At 35.2% G+C, this 14,762-nt stretch overlaps 1 protein-coding gene and 1 pseudogene across 2 annotated transcripts in view; one reads left to right on the forward strand and one right to left on the reverse strand.

The window, feature by feature from the left end:
* The window catches only part of HOOK1 (hook microtubule tethering protein 1), a 62,329-nt gene that overhangs the window by 38,527 nt on the left and 9,040 nt on the right, over positions 1-14,762 (forward strand). For both annotated transcript variants that reach the window (XM_068537991.1, XM_068537992.1), the window contains 7 exons: positions 171-311; positions 1,449-1,650; positions 2,473-2,583; positions 8,501-8,588; positions 8,676-8,736; positions 10,400-10,540; positions 12,371-12,464. In XM_068537991.1, coding sequence (XP_068394092.1) covers positions 171-311; positions 1,449-1,650; positions 2,473-2,583; positions 8,501-8,588; positions 8,676-8,736; positions 10,400-10,540; positions 12,371-12,464 — 838 coding nt within the window. The remainder of the gene's footprint in view (positions 1-170; positions 312-1,448; positions 1,651-2,472; positions 2,584-8,500; positions 8,589-8,675; positions 8,737-10,399; positions 10,541-12,370; positions 12,465-14,762) is intronic.
* LOC137761697 (large ribosomal subunit protein eL43-like) lies at positions 2,022-2,447 on the reverse strand (annotated as a pseudogene).

Below are 14,762 nucleotides of genomic sequence, written 5' to 3' on the forward strand. Positions count from 1 at the left end.
AGTCTGTTTTAAAACCAAGAGCTGAAAAGTATCTTATTTCTTTAGTTTTTTCTTCTTTTGAATGCGGAATCCAAAAACACATTTTAGAAGTAAGTTTTGCTAAGCTCATGTCTCAGTAAGAAAACAAATAATAGAAATTACATTATAAATACTTGTTTTCTTTATGCAAGGCTCGAAGCTGCAAAAGATGATTACCGTGTTCACTGTGAAGAACTTGAAAAGCAATTAATTGAATTTCAGCATAGGAATGATGAATTGACTAGTCTTGCTGAGGAAACAAGAGCCCTGAAAGATGAAATAGATGTTCTTAGGTATGGCATGTCTAAATATAATTATGTCACTTCTAAGTTATTACTTAGTCATTTCAGTATTCCATATTTTAATCAGGGATTCTTAGAGTTTTCCCTATGTATCAAGTATTGATCAGTGTTTATCCAGCCTCCTAGTCTTTACTTCTTTTATGCTTGTTGATAGTTATGGACCGTTTAAGGATAATATTTGATTCTCGCTGGGACAGTTTCATAAACCTTTTTCTTATTTCTCATTTAAGAAAATGATACCTTTTTCTTAAAAATTTGTAAGCTGAGTTACTTTTAGATACATTTGGCTTGACCTTCTTGTGCTTACTCGTATATCTTGTGAAATTTTTGTGTAAGGAAATGCAGTCACAAACCATATTTTGACATTTGATAAAATATAGATAAGAATCCTAACATTTATTTCAAGGTTATCTCAGGTTTGTCTTATAGTCTTTGACAATATAAAATTTATATTTAGCTTTTGCCTGTAAAATGTTACCGAAGCAAGTAGTCTATCCACATGATTTTTATATTTTCTGTTAAATTTGCTTAATCAGCCATTTTCTTGCACAGTTTTTAGTGTCCTTATTTTAAACGAAATCTTTATAACCATTAATTCGAACTTGCATGTGATATTGAAGTGGTTTGGTTTATTTATTTATTTTTGCTCTAGCCCAGTTGTCAGGTAAGCACAACTCTAAAGGGAAGTGCTTTGCTTAACAAATTATAAGTTGAGTCAACTTCCTTAATATATCAAATACTTAGAGCAAAACTACGTTAAATATTATGCACAAAGCACAATTGGCCTGTAAGCTACAGAGCAGCTCAGAATTGTTCAATTATATTTAGAAAACCATTCTTTTTTTATACATTTTTCTGATATATAAAATAGTTTGATAATTCAGTGTGTCAAATTTGAAGCATTTTTATTGTGATGACTTTATAACAGAAGGGTTGAACTTTAGACAGTTTTAGGCTTGAGTCTGTCTCCAAAGTTCTCGCAAAGTTTATGATTTCTTTTCTCTGTCCCTCTCATTTTTTTTTAACCAATTGATAGTTCATTTGGAAGACTCATTTTACAGCCAGAATAACATTGTTATGTGTACTTACTAGTTTTTACACAGTAATGTTTAGTCTTTGTTATTATAGGGCTACCTCTGATAAAGCAAATAAACTGGAATCAACAGTTGAGATATATCGTCAGAAGCTACAAGATCTGAATGACCTTCGCAAGCAGGTGAAAACTTTACAGGAAACAAACATGATGTATATGCATAATACAGTCAGCTTAGAAGAAGAATTAAAGAAGGCAAATGCAGCACGTACACAATTAGAAACATACAAGAGACAGGTAAGAAAATATCTTGATTTTTTAAATCAGTAAAATTGAAAGAGTTCAACTTTGAGTTATCTAGGTCTTTTACATTACTGTTGGCTTCTGAGCTTGTATATTTTTTGGACATTTTTATTGTTTTATTAGTATTTCTGGTAACCAGTGATAAATGCCTAGAGAATGGAGTTATAACCTAAAATATTCTCTTCTGCTATTTATCAAACAACCTAGATAAACAGGGTAGAAGGCTGATTTTTTTTTTTTTTTTTTTGCTAAGTTATTATTTGTGTATTTTAAAACTTACGTTTATTCTTCTTATCTACATGCCATTTCCACAAATATTTTTTTTTGTTACATAAATTAACCCATTTTTATAGGCTAGCAACATTTCAAATGGTGGTGCTTGACTGGTCCTTCAATTCCTTCAGTCCTCTGATGTCAGACTTTACTGTGACAGCAGAAGTAGTATGGTAGGTCCAGGCACCACCAGCTACCGTTTTCATGCAGGAACCACAGTGCCAAATGCCCACAGCTCATCTCTTCATCTTGGTTTTGCCACAGAAGGAGCAAGTGTACTTGGCATGCTGGCTGATTTCAGTTTTCTTCACCATTTTCCTGAGGGAGGCACCATAACGGGTCCCGTATTTACCCACAATTCCAACCTTCTTGATGCGTTCAGCCACGTCGCCGCAACCTAGGTCCAAGCCCAGAGAGTCCACAAATATTTAGAATTAGACTATAATCTTACTATAAATTTTATTTCCAGTTTCTCATTTATTGAACTCTGAAAAGCTATCAATATTATATACTCTCATTTTTTACTTTTGTTTCCGATAAAAGGTTCAGGATCTTCACGTTAAACTTTCCTCTGAATCCAAAAGGGCGGACACACTAGCATTTGAAATGAAGCGGCTTGAAGAAAAACACGAAGCTTTACTTAAGGAAAAAGAGGTAAACATAAATATAAGTGATATGTAATACGTATGTCTTGTTTTAGTTTTTAATACTATCCTTGCTGTTTTAAGAATGGAACTGATGTAATCAATTCTGTCTTTCTCCAAATTGAAATTGGTGATATAAAAGAAAGTCTTGTAGACATTCTTTATGTGGTTTTGTAAGTTTCCGTCATATGGGAAGATGAAGTCACAGAGCCAAGGTCATGTCTCAGGGCATGTTTTCCAGTGCTAGACTGTCAACTCCTTGAGAGCAAGGACCATAGATGCAATTTTTTAACAGCTTTATTAGAATATAATTTATATACCATAAATTTTGCCCATTTAAAAGATACAGTTCAGTGGTGTTTAGTGTATTCACAGGGTTGTGAAACCATTATCACAGTCAAATTTTAGAACACTGTCATCACTCCAGAAAGAGACCGTGTGCCCGTTAGCAGTTACTCTGCATTCTGACCCCCCTTTCCTCAGCCTTAGCGACCATTAATCTACTTGCTGTCTCTATAGATTACATGAATATAATATATGAATATTATATATATATAATATATTATATGAATGTTATATATATGAATATATAATCATACACCTTGTGGTTTTTGTGACTGGATTCCTTCATTTAGCATAATGCTTTCAAGGTTCAACCATGTTGTAACATGTGTCAGTACTTCATTCATTTTTATTGCTGAATAATAATCCATTGTATGGATATACCACATTTTATTTATCTGTTCATCAGTTTATGGACATTGGGTTGTTTCCACTTTTTGCCTATTAAATGAATAATGTGGTTATGAACATTTATGTACAAGTTTTTATGTGGACATATGTTTTCTTTCTTTTTTTTTAATATTTATTTATTTTTTGGCTGCGTTGGGTCTTAGTTGCAGCACGTGGGATCTTTCCTTGCAGCATGCGGGATCTTCATTGTAGTGCGCGGGCTTCTCTCTAGTTGCAGTGTGTGGGCTTCTCTCTAGTTGTGGTGCGCAGGCTCCAGAGCACAGAGGCTCTCCAGTTGTGGCACGCGGGCTTAGTTGTTGTACAGCATGTGGGATCTTAGTTCCTCGACCAGGGATCGAACTGGTGTCCCCTGCATTGCAAGACAATTTTTCAAGCACTGGACCACCAGGGAAGTCCCTTCATTTCTTGAGTATATACCTAGGAATGGTATTGCTGGGTCATATGGTAACTATGTTTAACTTTTTTAAGAACTACCAGACTTTTCTAAAGTGGATGAACCATTTTTCATTATCACCAGCAATTTGTAGATTCTAATTTCTCCACATCCTTGACTAAGTATATTAAATTTTAATTTTGGCTATCCTAGTGGGTATGAAGTAGTATAGCATTATGGTTTTGATTTGTATTTCCCTAATGACTAATGATATTGAACATCTTTGCCTGTACTTATTGGCCATTTCTAATTATCTTTGAGAAATATCTCTTCAAATTCTTTGCCCATGTTTCGTCATTTGCTTTTTAAATTTCAAGTTCTAAGAGTTCTTTTTTTTTTTTTAAAGGGGATGAGGATATAATTTTTTTAAATTAATTAATTAATTAATTAATTTTTTTTATTTTTTGGCTGTGTTGGGTCTTCATTTCTGTGCAAGGGCTTTCTCTAGTTGTGGCAAGTGGGGGCCACTCTTCATCGCGGTGCGCGGGCCTCTCACTATCGCGGCCTCTCTTGTTGCGGAGCACAGGCTCCAGACGCGCAGGCTCAGTAGTTGTGGCTCACGGGCCTAGTTGCTCCGTGGCATGTGGGATCTTCCCAGACCAGGGCTCGAACCCGTGTCCCCTGCATTAGCAGGCAGACTCTCAACCACTGCACCACCAAGGAAGCCCCAAGAGTTCTTTATATATTCTGGACATAAGTCCCTTGTCAGATAACATGATTTGCAAATACTTCCTCCCATTTTGTGGGTTGTGGTCTCAGTTTTTTTTTTTGGATGGTATTTTTTTTGCAGCAGAATAGTTTTTTTATTTGATGAAGTCAAGGTTATCTGTTTTTTCTTTTGTTAGTTTTATGGTGGTGTTTCTATGAAACCATTGAGTAACCTTAAGGTTGTAAAGATTTATTCCTATGTTTTCTTTTAAGAGTTTTATAGTTTTAGCTCTTATATTTACTCTGTGATCAATTTTGAATTAATTTTTTATGTGGTGTGAGGTAGGTTTCTAACTCTATTCTTTTGTGTGTGTATATTCAGTTGTCCCGGCACCATTTGTTGACAAGACTTGCCCCATTGAATTGTCTTGGTACCCTTGTTAAAAATCAATTGACCAAGATACTGTAATGATGGATATATTCTACCTTTGTCAAAACTCATAAAAGTGAAACAGAAAGAATAAACCCTAATGTAAGCTATGTCCTTTAGTTAATAGTAATGTGATTATTATTGTATTGGCTCATCATTTCTTACAGGTAACCACAATAATGAAAGATGTTAATAATAGGGGAAATTGGGGAATGGGGGGAGATGAGGGAATATATGGGAACTTTGTGCTTTCTGTTCAGTTTTTCTGCAAAAAAGTGTATTAATTTTTTAAGTAAAAAAAAAAAATCATTTGGCCATAAATATATGACTTTATTTCTGGACTTTTAATTCTTTGTCATTGATGTGTATGTCTAGCTTTATGCTAGTACCACACTGTCATGATTACTGTAGCTTTGTAGTAAGTTTTGAAATTGGAAAGTATGAGTTCTCCAACTTTGTTCTTCTTTTTAAAGCTATTGTTTTGGTTATTCTGGGTCCCTAGCATTTCATATGAATCTTAGGATCAGATTATCAATTCCTGCAAAATAGCCAGATTGAGATATTGATAGGGATTGCCTGAATTTGTTGATCAGTTTGGAAATCTGGCCACCTTAATAGCGTTAACTTTCTGATCCATGACTGTAGGATAACATTCCATTTATTTAGGTCTTTAGCTTCTTTCAACAATGTTTTGTAGTTTTCCTTGTACAAGACTTGCACCTTTTAAAGCTTTATTCATGAGTGTTTTATTCTTTTTGTTACCATTATAAATGAAATTATTTTTTCAGTTTCATGTTTGGATTTTTCAATGCTAATGTATAGAAATACAATTGATTTTTGAACACTGATCTTGTATTTTGCATCCTTGTTGGATTCACTTAGTATTTCTAATAGTTTTTAGTAGATTCTTTAGGATTTTCTACGTAGAAGATCAGGACATCTGCAAATACAAATAGTTTTACTTCTTCCTTTGCAATCTGGATGCCTTTTGTTTCTTTTTCTTGTCAAATTGTCCTGGCTAGAACCTCCAGTACTTTGTTGAATAGAAGTGGCAAGGGTGGATATCCTTCTCTTGTTTCTGATATTAGGGAGAAAGCATTCACTCTTTCACCATTACGTATGTTACTAGCTGTAGGTTTTGTTTGTAGATGCCCTCTATCGGGTTGAAGAAGTTTCATTTTATTCCTAGTTTGTTGCATGTTTTTATCCTGAAAGGTTTTTGGATTTTGTCATCTGCTTTTTCTGGGTCAGTGAGATGATGTGTGGTTTTTGTCTTTTATTGTATTAATGTGGTATATTACATTGATTTTTGATATTAAATCAGTTTGCATTCTTGAGGTAAATTCCACTTGGGGTCATAGGGTATAATCCTTTTTATATATTGCTAGATTCAATTTGCTAGTATTTTGTTGAGTGTTTGCCCATCTATATTATAAGAGATATTGGTTGGTAGTTCTCTTTTGATGTCATTGCCTGGTTTTGGTATCAAGATGATACCACATAGAATGTGTTGAAAAATTTTTCCTGCTTTTTAGGTTTTAGCTCACTTAAAGTCTTTATCTAGTGTGTCCACCCACTAGGGTCATCTCATTGACTTTTTCTGTTAACTGCTTTTTTTTTTTTTTTTTTTCCTGCATTGGGACTGTCCTGTTTCTTTGCATGTTTCGTACTTTTGTTGAAAATATGACCTTTAAAATAATATAATATTTCAACTCTGGAAATCCAGATTTTCCTTCAACCTCAGAGTTTGTTGTTATTGCTGGTTTTTTTAGTGACTCTTTTGGACTAATTCTATAAAATCTTCTTTCTTTGTAATGTGCAACCACTGAATTCTCTGCTCAGTTACCATTGAGATCAGTTAATGATTAGTCAGATATTTCCATAGATGCCTTGAGCCAGTAACTCTCCCAACCTTTGCCAAAGGACTCAGTGTGTATTTTGGAAAACGTCTTCAGTTCTTAGGCAATTTAAAACTCTGCCTTTGCCTTTATTTCCTGTTTGCACAGGGCCTCAAGTTTATCCAGAGCTGAGACATTGGGGCCCTCTCAGGTCTTTTCTGGGCATGCACACAGCTCTATATACAGCTGGCCTCCTGGATCTCCAGGGATATGTCAGAACTTTTCTAAGTCCTCTGTGGATTTCTTGTTTCTCAGCTCTTCCTTGTAAGTTTTGGGCAAGGCTCTTGTTTGCCCTAACTGGCATCACAGCCTCCAGCAACTATAGTGAAAACAATTGCTGATGATTGTTTTTGACACATCAATCAATGAAAAGTATGACTGGGGCTTCTCCAGGTTGCTTCTAGACAGACCAAAGAGTGACAGTTCTCTAAGCATGGTGCTTTTTAGGAGGAGTTTCATATCCAGTCTGCCCATTCTGGTGGTGGCTAAGCTGATGGTTTTCAAAGCTTCAGAGATTGAGAGGGAATTCCCTGTTGGTACAGTGGTTAAGACAGTACTTTCACTGCCGTGGGCCTGAGTTCAGTCCCTCGTCGGGGAACTAAGCCGTGTGGTGCGGCCAAAACAAAACAAAAAACAGGAACAAAGATTGAAAGGCTGCTGGTTTTCAAGGCTACTCCAGAGTTGCGGAGAGGGTGATAGTAGTAAGAATAGTTAAAAGAACAAAAAGCTCACTGTTCTGAGATTTAGCAGAGTTTCTTTAACAAGTGCTCCTCAGATCATAGCAGACCTTTGATTAATTTTCAGAGTCTGGAAAAGTTGATTTTGACAAATTAGCTAGTGTTTGCATTGCATTTGTGAAGGAACAGATTTATAGGGGTCCTCATGCCTGACTGTAGTTATAGTTTATAGTGTTCAGGGATTCCTGCGGCATCTGTGCACTCTGGCCTAAGGACCCTAACCAATTTACTGTTAGGTTGATTTGAACCACATCATGGACTAAGTAGGGTTTTGTTTACTGATTTGAAATATAACATTTAAAATATGATTTTATGTTAAAGTACTTTTCAAGTTCTGGGAAAAGCGTTTAAACATGAGCCTTTTGTACAGAATGTAGAAATTTGTCCTTGGCTGTCAGCTGTAAAATAAAATAGCCAATGATATGCAGTCTTAGCATGCTATCCCTAGGAAATAATGTTTTTCCACAAATTCATACTTCCAGTATGCTACTTAGAGTAATAGAAGGAAATAACAAGTCTCCAGCATCTCTTACACGCCAGACTATAGTGTAGATATTAGACAAACTTTATCTCATTCGCTACTCAGAACACCTTTGCAGGGGCTTATGAATCAGTATTCTCATTTTGATGATAAAGATCTAAAGCCAAAGAGTCAATAACTTGCCTTAGATAGTATAGCTGGAAATAGTGAAACTGAATTCAGGGCACGATCTGTTTGCCTCCAAAGTCCATGTACTTTTATTACTCTACAGTTGCATACTTGTGCTCTGTTGCATAATTAACATTCATTTGGTTCAAAGATAAACTATCTAATGGGGAAAATCACAAGCTTTGTGTTGTATAAAATCTATTATTTATGTGATTTAGACAAGAGAAATTACCCCTTAGCACTAAAGCTAAAACATTGTCATTTTTAATTAAGTAAGGAACAGTTATCAAATTAAATTAAGATAAATTATTTTAAGCGTAAATTAACTTGCCTGTGGGCAGAATTAAATATTTTGCTTATATAAACGATTCTTTTTTAGAGACTAATAGAACAGCTTGATACTCTGAAAGAAACAAATGAAGAGCTTCGATGTTCACAAGTACAACAGGATCACCTAAACCAAACAGGTGAATTTTGTTGCATTTAGAAAAGGTTTTTTTAATGGTAGGTATACTGAAATGTTAATCTATTTTTTTGTTGTTGATGTTGTTTAGATGCATCTGCTACAAAAGGCTATGAGAATCTTGCTGCTGAGATTATGCCAGTGGAGTATAGGTAAACTTGTTTTTATTAATTGATAACCCATTCTTAATATTAGAAACGGGATTTCTTCTTCCTTTTGTAAATTTCTAAGCCTTTAACATTGTCCATTTTACGAGTCATATGGCGTGAAAATTACTTTGTCTCATGCTTATGCTTTCTAAATCAGATTGTTACTGTTACTATGGAAGCTTGAAAATTTACCAGAAATAAAATTTCACTTACTAGCTGAATAATATATTCTAGTTTTTATAATACAGCCTTTATTGTGTTGAACTTATTTTTTTATCCTTAATCTCTTTGGTAATACTTTAAAATGACAGCTATTGAGTGGACAGGAATTTCCTCTTTTAAACACTATGGAAAACCTTTTTAATACTTGGCATTCAGATCCACACTGGTGAAAAAAATAGGAGAAGAGCTGTCGATTGCAGGAGGATTAAGCTGGAGTTAAATAAAATACAAATTTTAGAGGTTCCTTTTGACCTAACTTTTATTTTGGTATTTTACCGCTCTGTTTACTTCTAGGTATTTGACTAATCTGGTACAAAATTTTATTTTCCTCTTTTGTGGCAACAGTTTTATTTGTTAATTACTTCTAATTCTACTCTTTATTTAAACAGCTTTATTGAGATATAATTCACCCGTTTACAGATATACAGTTCAGTGGTTTTTAGTGTAATCACAGAGTTGTATAACCATCATCACTATCTAGTTTTAGAACATTTTCATTCTCCACAAAAGACACCCTGTACCTATTAGCAGTCATTCCCCATTCCTGCCTCCCCTCCATCGCCAGCTCCAGGCAACCAGTCATCTACTCTGTCTCTATGGATTTGCTTGTTGTGGACATTTCATATACATGGAATCATATAATATGTGTCCTTTTGTGAGTGACTTCTTTCACTTTGCATAATGTTTATAAAGTTGTTGATTTTCAATTTGTTCAGTTTTTTGCTGTTAAGATAGAGCTCTTTACATGCTGGGCTGGAAACTAACTAACTTGCACTTTTTAGTTAGTAATATCCAGTGATATTAATCATTTAAAAATAGCCATTTTTTTAAAGTGATGGTGCTGGCATTCAGAGGAACAAATATTGTGATTAATTGAAATTAGTTGCTTTTGGGGAATGGAATTTAGGAGGGCAGCAGGTAGGAAGCATTACTTTTTAATTTAATACCATTCCTATCATTTGCATTTTTAAAAACATGTATGTAAACCTTTAATAAAAACTTTTTCTAAAAACAAAAAGTCTAGAGACAGTCATATGACTGTCATTATCATAAAAGTATACTTAAAAATTTTGAGCAAACTGTAGTTTCTTAAATCTACTGCTTTTTATTTATATGTTTTCTAAGGATGTGCTATATATTACCTCTAGTGTGAATAGTTCCTAAATTATCAAAGTAAAATAATTCATATCATCTCTTAGGGATTTACATAATAAACATTTATTGATATATAATATAATCTTATACCTGTACCTTTAAAAACTTACCATTTGTTTTTTTGAGACATAGTCCTACAGGGCACAGTTTTTTCTTAAGAACTTTCAGAAGCTTTGGTAATGTTTCAAAATGAGCTATCGAGTGGACAGGAATTTTTTTTAAAAAGCAAAGAATTTAAAAAACTCTTTATACTTAAAAAAATTTTTTTTTAATTGCTTTTTAACATCAGGGAGGTGTTTATTCGACTGCAGCATGAAAATAAGATGCTTCGATTACAGCAGGAAGGTACTGAGAACGAACGTATTGAAGAACTTCAGGAGCAGCTGGAACAGAAGCAGCGCAAGATGAACGAATTGGAAACTGAGCAGAGGTGACTGACACACTCCTTCATAATAGATAGTCGTAGCGACTTCATTACCTAACCACAGAGTCTTGATTCGCAGACGTGGAAGATATCATTGTAGTTCAAATAATTAGGATTTGCACAAGTTTCGATTTTTGTTTTTTCATCTCTCACTACCCATTATTTTTAGCAGCCTTTGTTAAAGCAGGTTGCTTATTCTTGAATTTCATTTAGATGTAATAGATGAATAAATGACAATCTGGTTTTCAGCTGGAGTCTCTTGTGCATAGATGGTGCATAGATTGTGGAGTCAAATTTGAATCCCACCTCTACTGAAACTGGGCAAGTTACTTAAATTCACACTTAGTGTCCTCAGCTATAAATTGGAGATGACACCTATTTGCAGGTTCTTATGAAGATTACAGATAATGTGTTTAAAGCAAATGGTGTACTTATCTGATATCAATGAGGTGTTCAAAAATTATAATGTTTAAAAAAAATAACGTTTATGTGGCGCTTACTAGTGTCAGGCACTTTTCTAAGCCCTTTTTTATATTAACTCAATAAATTCTCACAATAACTCTATGAAGTAGTAACTATAATTATCTCTTTTTTTATGGACAAGGAAGCTGAGGTGCAAGGTGTAACTTGCCCAGAGTTACACAGCTAGTAAGTTCTGGATCCTGCATTTGAACCCTCTGTCAATCTGACTTCAGAGTCTGTGCTCTTTAACCACTTTGCTAACCTGCCTCTTATAAATAGCATACTGACAATGAAGGTATTTGGATTTATCTGACCTACCTTTATTGGATCTTAGAGACCACCAGGAATTTTAAAGACACTTGAACCTTGTCTCTCAACTTGTATGTATGCTATTACATCAACTGCAGTTAAAAGAAAAATAACGTTTTAGCTTTCTGAAGAGACCATTAAATATTGCTGTTTTATATGGTTCAATATCAGCACTGGAGATCCTAAGTTTCAGCTATTAATATAGGAAGATAGACATGTGAATAGATAATTATTATGTGATAACTGTAATATTGGAAAAATGGAGTATCATGATGGGCAGGTGTGTTGTGTCATATATATATATATATATATATATATATATATATATATGAAGAGAGAAAGTCAGACAGATAGTAACTCTCTCTCTCTTGCTGGTAACTTCAATGGCAGTAATGATTGAGCAGGGTTTTTTGGGTTTTTTTGTTTTTTTTTTACTGGAGTATAATTGCTTTACAGTGTTGTGTTAGTTTCTGCTGTACAACAGAGTGAATCAGCTATATGTATACATATATCCCCTCCCTCTTAGACCTCCCTTCCACCCCACCCCCATCCCACCCATCTGTAATGAGATTTTGCCAAGTTAAAAAGCTGCAGTAGTTGCTAGTGCCAGTCTCTTTAGTTGAAATAAAAGTCATGAAGAAATGGTTGGAAAATGGTGGCCTTCCTCTTCTCCCAACACCCTGTGAAATCTGAAACAAGAAATGGAAACCTAGTTTCCATTCATTAAAAATACAACTGAAGGAAAACGGAGCTAGTTTTCTGATTTTTATACCAGTGAGTACAGTGCAGAAATGTTATGCTTTGCCACTGACTCATTAAGAACCTTAAATTTTTAAATGTGGCCATATATGCTTTTAGGATAAAAATGTCTTTTTTTTTTAAAGAATATTTCCTTGAAAGTAGGCTACTATACCATATATTATACCTAGCCACAGATAATTGTTCAGCTTTGGTTATTGCTATTAAATGTATACTTTGAGTTAAATTGCATAAATGCACCTTTATAGATCCTTAACTACTTTGACTTTCAGTATAAATGAACACGTGTGATTCATCTTATAACAGGCTGAGCAAAGAACAAATTCGAGAATTGCAGCAGCAGATTGAGGACCTCCAGAAGTCTTGGCAAGAACAAGGCTCCAAGTCTGAAGGAGAAAGTGTAAGGAACTTAAAAGTTAGGATAATTCTGTTATGTATGGACTCTCTGTAATAGGTCCTGATGTCCAAATTAATCTTGTATTTGAAAGTGCTACCCTTATCATGGGGGGTGCCCTTAAATACCGTATATATCTGCATAACAGATGCAGTGATTTTGCCAACTTGGAGCCTATAAATTGATCATATGGATTGGAAGGTGATTTCTATCTGCCCTACTTCAACAGCTACCCTTAAGTTCATGGTAATTCCTGATTGGGAGCATGCTACAATTGAGGCCTTCACAGTTTTGCTGGGATCCCAACAGGACTGGCCTGAGAAAACCCTAGTGAGAGTAATCTGCAGTCAGAATAGAGGAAAAGAGAGAATGAGAAAGTGATTTCTACCAAAAGAACATTCAAGAAGTAGGTCACATCAACCTCCAAAGGACAGAAATCTTAAAGCAGTCTTAAAGTACATCACCCCTTATTTCTTCCCTCCTTTCATACAGACTTATGGCCTTGCCATTTCTCATGGTTTTTGATGGCAAATAATTGTGAGGGCAGAGGTAAGAGGACTTAAAAAAGATCAAACAAACAGCCTAAATCTGAATAGAACTAGCGATGTTTATATAGTTCAATCTCTATATGCAGAGAGGAAAAGAAGTAATAATTGAGGGAGGAATGTATTTAACTAAAACAACAACAAAAAGATAGGGCTAATGTCATACCTGACACATTGGACCTGTCTTCAAGACCACACAAGTATTACAGCAAATATTTTCCTCTGTTTCCATTGGGAAGTGTGACAGAAACTGAATATCTGCCCTTGATTCTTTTGCACTTGCCACCCTATTTTCATGCTTTTCAGTATAGACTAAATCCTTCCATAACTTAGTGCCCCTTGTACTTCTTTTATAGCCTAGCATTTAAGATAAAATTAGGACTCAGGGCCATATTCTTGTTAATATCCCTCGTAAGAAGGTGTGTTTCTGTTGTGTTAGCAACCTGTGTACCTCATTCTTAGTCTGGACTTGGAACTAGCAAACTCACAGAATGAGAGCAAAGCACAGGTGGGCTGACCTACAGTCCATGCTTTCCTCTTCTTTTCTGCAACAGCTTGCATCTCAAACAGTCCCCCAAGAGAATTATTTGATGAAAGTTTGGCATTTGGAAAATATAAATAGACTTTGTAAAATGGTATGGATGAGCAGAGATTTTTTTGAACTAATATATGAGAGAGAAAAGGAACAACATTGAAATGGGAGTTGGATCCATAAACTCAAATTGAAGAACTGCTTTCTTCCTCCACAAGGACTTCAAAATACTGAATGGGCTTTGTGCCAATAGCTCCTCAGTGGGCTATGCTATTGGGAGTCTAGGAAGCAAAATGAAGGACAAAATGTTCATTTCAACAAAAAGCCCTTTTTATTGACTATGACCTACATACAAAAAAGTATGTTGTGTATGTGCATTGTGTATGTGTGTGTGTGCATATTTCCTAGCTCTGCTCATGGAAAAGGCTTAGAAACAATGATCCCAATAAGCATGCTTGAAACTGAGCGGGACCCTGTAGGGCCCTCCCGGGTGCAAAAGTCGTTCTCTGTCTCCCATTTCATGTTTTAAGGAAAAAGGCTTTGGCCTCCTAGACCTTCCCTGAGTTCTAAAGGGCAGATTCAAACAGTTACTAATTAGGGAAGGGAGGGAATGCTGAAACAGAGGAGAAGCAGTCAAGAAACAACAGTGCAGGTGAAGCATGGTCCTGGTTCCTCCTCAAAGGATGTACATAACAATATATCTCTGAGTTCTTCTACAGGAACTAAGATCCCCACCCAGGTGGAGGATGGTAACTTGAGGCTGAGCACACGATTTCTAGAGCACTTCCCTGTTACCTCACCACCAACCAATCAGAGAAAGGTCATGCACCCTGCAGCCCTCCCTCAAAATTTTGCCTATAAAAACTCTTCCCTGAAAACCATCAGGGAGTTCAGGCTTTTTGAGCATAAGCTGCCCATTCTCCTTGCTTGGCCCTTCCATAAAACTTTTTCTGTTCCAAAAAAAAAAAAAAGATAGGGCTAGATGTGTGTTAGATATTGATTGGATAGAATGTTAGGTAACTATACTTGTATTGATGAGGGAGAGTAAATAAAGAGATGAAAAGGAAGTTTGAAAGGGTTGAGTTTCCTTTCTGTCTTTTATATGCTTTATATGATTTTCTCTTTTTTCCCTGGGGGCTTGGAAAATAGAAATCGTCTCATGCATGGCGGCATCTCATATGTGCATATATACGGTATTGTAACCTCTCTAATACAAATTTTTTTAAG

The sequence above is a fragment of the Eschrichtius robustus genome, chromosome 3 (genome assembly GCF_028021215.1).
Source record: "Eschrichtius robustus isolate mEscRob2 chromosome 3, mEscRob2.pri, whole genome shotgun sequence".
Taxonomy (NCBI): Eukaryota; Metazoa; Chordata; class Mammalia; order Artiodactyla; family Eschrichtiidae; genus Eschrichtius; species Eschrichtius robustus.